This window comes from Dysidea avara, chromosome 8 (assembly GCF_963678975.1).
Source record: "Dysidea avara chromosome 8, odDysAvar1.4, whole genome shotgun sequence".
Classification (NCBI taxonomy): domain Eukaryota; kingdom Metazoa; phylum Porifera; class Demospongiae; order Dictyoceratida; family Dysideidae; genus Dysidea; species Dysidea avara.
In genome coordinates, this window is record NC_089279.1 from 16,429,432 (window position 1) to 16,438,017 (window position 8,586).

Genomic DNA, 8,586 nt, shown 5'->3' on the forward strand with positions numbered 1-8,586 from the left:
CAGATTTGCGAAAAGGGGTCTTTCACACACATCTGATTTACCAAATTTGACAATTTATAATTTCAGGAAAAGTTATTGCCTTGAAATTTGGTCAGTAGTGCACACCAACATGGGTTAATGAATGATGAAAATTTACATTATTCTTGAACACAAAGTAATGGTCTAGCAAATTCATAGAACTGGAGGTGTGTGGAATACCGTTTTTCACAAATCCAGTCACATACACATATATACATTGTGGTTACATATATTGCATACCTTCAGGCCCATAATTTACACTATCCACATCACTATCTACCAATACTTTAACCATCATGTCACCATCATCAACTTTCGTATTGAAAAACTCTACGATTTGTTCACCATCTTCCAATGCTACAACATACATTGGTGGTTTCTTGGGTACCCCCTTTTTAAACATTTCCTTTGACAAATAAATACTGGAATTGTAATTAATAATAATCAAGCCAATAACATCGGATTTTACATAACACTGCTCTTCTACAACATCCACTAAACATTTCTCTGCATCAGTCAATTGGTAATAAGTAACATGTTCACTGGGGAGATCACTATCTGGTGCACAACAAATCTTCCAATCCAATGGTGTGAGATTGACCCCAGGTAGAGTGGCATAAGTAAATGACTGTGAATCCTGCAAGCTAGTGAAACGCAACTGCAAAAGACCTATATAAAGACATACGCAAAGTGCATGTAGGACAAGGATAGGAAATACTTTTGCGTGCTGTGGGATACTATTATGCTGCTTTACATGAACTGTACAATGATGCAGGTACCATACGTACCTACTGAACCAGCTACACTGTACTTGCAACATCAAAGAAGTTATGCATGCCCATGCACATGTAACATATCTCAGTAGCCAGGCTATAGATGACTACTTAGTGTCATTATAGACACATGTATATGCTTATCCATTCACTTAAAATCACCAAACCTTGAATACAGTGTGTACTAACCATTTTGACAATGTTTAGCAGAACTACTAGTGTCATCATTACCACCTGATAAGCCACTGGGTTGACTGCTGCCACAATGTGTGCCTCTAGGAACATAAAACGTTGAATCAGTACCTGGACTACGTTCAGCCATCTCTAAATAAGTTACAGAGCAAATGAAGTCAATGTGGGCTTGCAGTGATCAACTCTATAATAAAAAATCCATTGAAAGTCATTATTACAATGAATAAACTATAGTACCTAAACTATACCCACATAACTACAAAAAATAAATGTTTGAAGTTTTCTGAGTATATGAGATCACTATAATTTTATTTCAAGTACTCAAAATAAATATATATTCCATGCCTAGGAGCAATAGTTAATTGACCCATGTGTCAAATCAACAAGCAATAGCCTTAAGGATTGACAGTATTCATCATATGGCACAAGTTGGAGCAACACTTGGCTTGGCCGATTGTCCATACTAATGTACAGTAATCAACAGAGCATTATCATGCATAGAATGCATTAAATCTTCAGTCAACATCTAATTCAGAGTTGACCATAAATAGCTAGCCTCTACGACGGAACAGAATGAAAACCACACTGACAACATTTTTTCCGCTATCGACACGCGATACCACTTGAGAGGTCTAGCAATGCCAGTTAGATTGAGGCTCTGTATAAGCTTCAATGTAACTACGTCTAGAGTTTTGTAATTTTTTTGCGTGTGTGGTGTGTACACACTGGCATGTACAATTATATTCTTTAGAAGATGTGTAGTTTAGTGAAGCAAGAAATTTATGCACTGACTTCGTAGAACTTGAAACAATTGACAAATACTTACTAGAGCGGTTATCTGTACTAAATACGGTACTTCCTGTGAGTTTGTACCCTCGACGAGACCACGAACGAGACTCCTACTTCTAGCTCCAAAATTTTTTGGGGGAAATTTTTTTACGTGATAAAACGTCACACCTACGACTACGGCGTTACCTTATTTTTTATGTTTTTCATTTTTAATCTACAAAAAAAGCTGTCTACATCTATACGCTATAACTAAAACTCATGCACTTTACCACCCAAAAACCCAATTTACCACCCAAAGTCCAAGTCATCCTCTGTACAAAGAGCATAGCTTAGTATCTGAGGATATAAGGTCACAGACAAACGTTGTAATAGCTGATGCCTAGCTAACTTAGGGGGTAGACCATTCTTAATTGTGGTATATGATCAGTAATAGAGCATAGAATTGATAGAGCAAATGGCCGAAACCAAATTCCAAAAGGGCTCACAGGCTAGAGAAATTAAGAAATCCCCTCCCCTCCCCTTGACTATTATTTATTTGTTTAGACTAATTGATTTCATGATTTATTGTAGCTAGAGTTTTTTTTTTGAACATATAGCTAGCTAGGTAGGGTTTCGACTCAAAATAGGAAGGTGCTTCGTTTTGTTGTTTCTGGTGATTTTCTCAGATTCACCTTTAAGATAAAGCAAACAAGTGCTAATTTGTTATTGGATTGTTTGCAGCATTCGATATCAGCATAATTTTTACATACATATAAATATCTAAAAAGTGGTCACATGACCAAAATTCCTTTTATATAGGATTTCCGCTGCAAAATAAGATGATGCCTCAACTCTTGATAATTTTCACACAGACTGACCTTAAAATAAAACAAACAATTGCTAATTGTTAAACTTCCTGTTGCTTTCAATATCAGTGCAGCTTTAACTGTTAATGCAAAAAAGTGGTCATGTGGCCAACAATCCCATTACAGCTATACAGAATGTGCTATAGCATTACAAGATGTATGGAAGTCTTAAGAAATGCACTAACTGTGACTTGGATCACCTCAAAATATAATGATATTCGAATAAGCTGACCAATGTAACTATTATGGTATTATTGGTCACGTGACCACTTTTTGTATGTTTCTGCATGTTTAACTCGTGCTGATACCCAATGCTACAAGCAATCCACATGAATAACAATTTAGCGCTTGTTTGCTTTATCTTAAAGGTCAGTCTGTGTGAAAATCTCCAGAAACAACAAAGGAAGCACCTTCCTATTTTGAGTTGAAAACCCTAAAATGTGTGTGTGCATTTACTTGTCTATAACTTTTATAGCTATTTGTCTTTAGCTAATTGTATCTGTGTGTTCTTTGTTTTTTAATTTGTCTTTGTATGCTTTACGTACTCTGCCATGGAAGAATGGCTATGCTGAATGTCACGAGTTTAAACAAAAAATCAAATCAAATATATGCTTTACTTAACCTGTCCATGCAATTAACCATATAACATTATTTCAGGAATGTACAATACAAGAAACCTAAAGTATACACTTATACTGCATGTAGCTAAAAGTTTAGGAGATCACTGCAACATTCACTGTAGTTATTAAAATTGCTTCAGAGACAGAGTGTACCATCATCAAGTCAAATCTTACCCCATAGCAGAGTGAATACATCAAATCTATTCCCACATAGTATCATGTGACCGTGAAGTTTAAGTTTACCAAACAGCTGCACTGGAGTGATTGATTGATTGATTTTAATTCAGAATAGCTATTCAGTCAAGGACAGTTCCTTCATACTCAAACACTACAAAAGCAAAACCAACAAGTCATAGCTCAACATGGCTACCAGAGCGTGACAAAAACAAAATCATATTATCTAGCAACAAACATAACAATACAAGGGCTAACGACTTATTAGCATTAATAACAACAAAATAAATCAGTATAGCTAGTCAGGAATAACTAGCATCAGCCAAATATATAGCTAAATCACTAGCTTACAGCCTCTTGTGATAGGTAAGTGAAGAGGCTACTGTGAAATTCAGATGTGTCTTGGAATAAGCTTGCATAGGAAAGAGAATTTCACCATGTAACTATATCTCTTATATTGAAAATGACTGACAATCTATTTTAGACATGATGCAGGATCATGTGGTGTATTACTAAATTACAAAACAGGATTAACATATACACCTTTATGTACCAATAGCTATAGGATGTGATCATGATACAATGTAATGAATCAACAAGCAGTCATGTCAATCTAAACGTGTCCTATGCTGCAACCATGGTTACTAGTCAAGCAAAACAGATGGACTTTATAAATTGCTGGACACACAAACAGGAAAAATGCCAAAATATTGTGGAATTATATCTGAGATTGAAAATATATGGATAAATTTAATTTTTTCATCATCATCGCCATTTTCAGAAAATTTTTTAAACCAGGTCTTCCGAGATTAAATTTGAAGTGGTTGCATGTATATGCTATTTTGAAAGCATGCTGGCTTAGAAATTTCCAAATTCTGCTATTAATTTGAGGAGAGCTTTGAGAGTAGTGTGTTCACCATTCTGAAAGCAATCTAAGAAACTGTGTAAAATAAGTACTCTCCAGTGTTTATTCTAGGATTTTTTGTTTGGGGAATCAGGAATGTGGGGATGACTGGTGAAAATCTATTATTATAGCTATGACACTGTAGCTAGCTAAACTTGTCTAAGTCCACGACCGTATAAAAAGTTGAAATAGTTGCCAGATTAGTTTGAGCATTGATTTTTGTGATTGGGCGAAGCTAGGTCCTGTTTGGTAGTGATTTATGCACAAGCACTGCTCATGCAAAAAGGCACCTGTCAGGATATCTAACAGTGAAAAAATGAAGCATATATAGTTTTAATCATTATTGAGTTATGCAGGCACAGGCAGGCAGTTAGTCAGTATAAATTTCATTGAATAATTTTTTTTAATTCCGTAGCAACTTATCGGAAGCTTTTTAGCTGCTCTGAAGACACTTTTGGGCTTGATTCTATACTGCCAAGGCACCACGAAGGTATTACAAAGCTGGTTTCTGGTCAATATTTTTGTGAGTAAGTGCATTCCCTACTACTGTACTGTATGATTCACATTAATATCATTGCAGCCATTTATCATGTTGCTGTCAGACCTTCAGTGCTGGTCACTGTAAAGTGTTAGTAATAATATGATACAGCATCATATCATCTAAGCATATTTTGCTAAATTATCAAGTCAAAATGAACAAAATTAGCTAATAGTGTCATGTAGTAGTTAGAGATATATAGAACGGACAATTTGATATTGATGAAACTTTTACTGTTATAAGAAGAATGTCCTTTTTCAGAGGTAAAATTGCACTGATAAAGGTCTATAGGGACCTCAGAAACTGTCCTTTTTAAGGAAGTTAAATGTACAAACCCTCTACAGGAAGGGTCCTTTCAAGAGAGGTTCCATTCTATTTACATTAATTTTAAATTCACCATTCTTTATGTCGTGTAGTTGGAACTGCCATACATTTGTTAAAATAATGTTAAAACAATGGGCAAACACATGAGCTTAATATAACACATGTAATAATATATTATAGTTAAGTGATTATAAATAAACTGAGTGAATTTCTAAAGTAGGTTCAAAGTGTCCTAAATCAATTGAATTAACTTATATTTGGTCTTTGTGGTGTAGAAAGCAGTGATAGATTATGGATTGGATTAGAAAAGTTTCTCAAGAAACTTCCAACATAAAACACAGCAAAGAGCGCTTGAAACATCGGCACAGATAAAACAACCAAACTAATACGTATGTTTGCTACTCACGGTGGAACATTAAAGCTGCATAGATAAAGCCAATAATTATTAAACACCTTCCAAACTTAACTTAACTTAGCAAAGCAAAGCAATGTAGCTACTTGCTGAACATGGTTCAAGGCCTTTTCCAATGCACAGTATACCAAGACAAACAAGTTGCAAAATCGTAAGCATGGCCAAATGACATTATCTTCTTCTCTGGTGAAAAAAGATGTATGGAAAATTTGCAGTAGCTAAAACATAGAATGACATCGGTATACAATATAGGTTTAATTATAATTATGTTTCTGGTCCTACCAATTCCCCAAAATTTGACCAAGTGACCAGGCTTTTTGTTGTTGTTGTTTTTTGTTTGTTTTTTTTACAACTCTGATGTGGTACTCTACATTAATTTTGACATAGCAGTACATGGGAAAAAGTTATAGTACCCTTTCCTATACCCATAATATCTATGCATTCAAGCTGTTAAAAAGGGTGCAGCTCAGCAAGAAAAAAAGTTTTGGAGATGTACTGATTGGAAATAGTTTAAATCCAAACTGTTTTGTATACTGTTTGGAAATGAATTCTTTGAATTTGTCTAACAGTTCATTTCTTAAAGTGTGTACAACTAGAAAACTAAGACCTTTCTCACTGTGTAGCCTTCAAAAAATCCAGGTATTAAAGTTGCAAAATCAAAAGTATCAAAAGGGCAGTAGAAATGGCTGCAGTGTTGACATGGCTATATGTTGTGATGTGATTGTAAATCTCTCAGTCACCAGCTTTGAATTTACACTTTTAGGCCTGGGACACACTCTTTCTCACAGTTTCTGGTTTGGTACAAATGACTATGACTGGTTCTATTAGAGTAGTTTATGTGGTAACCAAACAAGTGACTGTTCTATTAAAGTAGTTTATATGATGACTTATAATTAAGTATCTTCAATAGAGTAGTTTGTGTAGTAACCAGTATAGTTTGTACGATAATCTACAAACAAGTGACTTCCCTATTAGAGTAGTTAATGGCAATAAGTGATTGCCGTAATTTTATGTGATGGCTTACAAATACGCAAGTACCTAACTGCTTTATTAATAGTATAGTTTATTATGTGGTTCTAAGAAGAAAGCTTGCACAGTAAAAAAAAAAAATATATATATATATATAAATATATTAGTAGTAAATTTCACTACTAATTTCTGCAACAATACTAACTATTTTTTAAAGTAGTGACGTTCATTAATTTCTTGTAGTAATCCTCCCTACACCTTTATGTAGTGATTGTCACCACAAAAATGCAGTGTCTGTGATTGTCACTACATAAAATTCTAAGTACTGTGGCAATTCTCGAGTTGAAGTACAGAGGGATAGGAGTTCAAATCCCAGAAGCTATAGACCACTAAGTAGCTAAATATGTATTAGGCCATGAAAAGTTAATTATATGGTTCCCTTTCTGGTCATTTTTTTTGCTGAATGAATTGCACGATCACCATACAATAATTTATAATATTTTATATCTGTTGAAAGGTTTTCATGCCTTGTAAACACTCTTTTTCTTATAAAGGTGCTCCCGATGATTTTAATAAAAACCTCTTTAGATTTCCATATCTCAGTGGCAGGAACCAAACACTTCAATTAGTTTGGCAGCACAACAGTAAAGATTAAGAACATTCATTTGACAATTTATAGTGACATGAAACTTACATTCATTCTTCAGAGAAAGATCTAGAGAATGTCCACAAGCCCTAGCTCTTTAAATGAAACTGAGTTTAAAAACTGAGATACTCTAACAAAGCGCTCAACAGGTTTATAGAATTGTATTGTTAGAAAATGATATCTTAGTTTTAAATTTCAGCATTTTAAATTTCCATTTCCATAGGGTCATGGGTTTTTTTAACCTGTGTATACGCATGGGTGTATTAGATATGCATTCTCAATTATTCTTAATTGTAGTTAGCATACTTATTTTTATATTACATCATTCTATTTGGTCAATTGTACACATTTAGGCATAACCCACTAGAGAGCCGGGGCCATGCAAATGTAACTCAGTTTCACTATATAGCTACATGATATTATGGTATGTCAAATTTTTCAGTGGTTAGAGTGCATCTGTAACTCAGTACTACTATTTGAAATCTCCCTTGTAGCTATAATATACCCCAGGATACTATCACTTTTGCATTTACAAGACTATAAATCAGCTTTGTAGCTTTTTTTCCCTTCATTTTCAACAGAAATAAAAGAACGAGAGAGAAAGTGCATGTCTGTATAATTATGTGTTCCTTTAAACACTCTATTAGTCATTAGTGTTCTATTAAGGTGACTGTGCTAGAAAGCTTGTCACACGTGTTTTCCCAAATTGCTATATATTATTCAAATTGCATGCATCCATGGTGTATGTATAGCTAACCATATGTTTTGAAAATTAATACAAAAATTACTTTGATAAATTATAGTTGACATTTCTAATGCATTAGTGTTAGGTTGCATTAACATGTAAGTAATTTCTTGGTAGCTACGTAGCTTCATGCAGAAGAATTTTGCAAATGTGCTCAATTCTCTCAAGTATAAGCTCACTGTAAATTCATCACAGGTGTAAAGTGATTACAAAAAAAAACATATCATACAATAGGAAATAGTGACAAAAGAAAAGGTTGATGGATTTGAGAAGTCAGTTAAATTTGATTCATCAAATTTAAATGTCCAAAAGCACCTTTAAAAGTGTATAGATTTATGATCAACATTTAAAGCTGATCAAGTGTACATGTGGATTTGTCAACTTTTCCTTCCATCAAACTCTTGTTGGGTGGTAGCTGTCAATGTGATCAGAGCTGTTCTAGGTCTTCTCATACTTTTGCCATTAAGATATGATGTGGCACCAGCCAACAATAATTCTGAACCTCTCTTTATTTTGATGCAAAGACACCACTCAACCACCACAATCTCTAACAAATGGAACCCACTCATATATACCCTTTGCAGGTGAGCTGCTGCCATAGCAACATCCGCCATCTTAGAGTACAACCCGTTTTGCA

At 34.4% G+C, this 8,586-nt stretch overlaps 1 protein-coding gene across 1 annotated transcript in view; it reads right to left on the reverse strand.

The window, feature by feature from the left end:
• Positions 1 to 1,907, reverse strand: part of LOC136264794 (uncharacterized) — a 121,688-nt gene extending 119,781 nt beyond the window's left edge. Inside the window, exons 1-3 of the mRNA XM_066059563.1 lie at positions 1,810 to 1,907; positions 981 to 1,167; positions 259 to 687 (exon numbers count right to left, since the gene is read on the reverse strand). Coding sequence (XP_065915635.1) covers positions 259 to 687; positions 981 to 1,113 — 562 coding nt within the window. The 5' untranslated portion in view covers positions 1,114 to 1,167; positions 1,810 to 1,907. The remainder of the gene's footprint in view (positions 1 to 258; positions 688 to 980; positions 1,168 to 1,809) is intronic.
• Between the last annotated feature and the right edge of the window lie 6,679 nt (positions 1,908 to 8,586).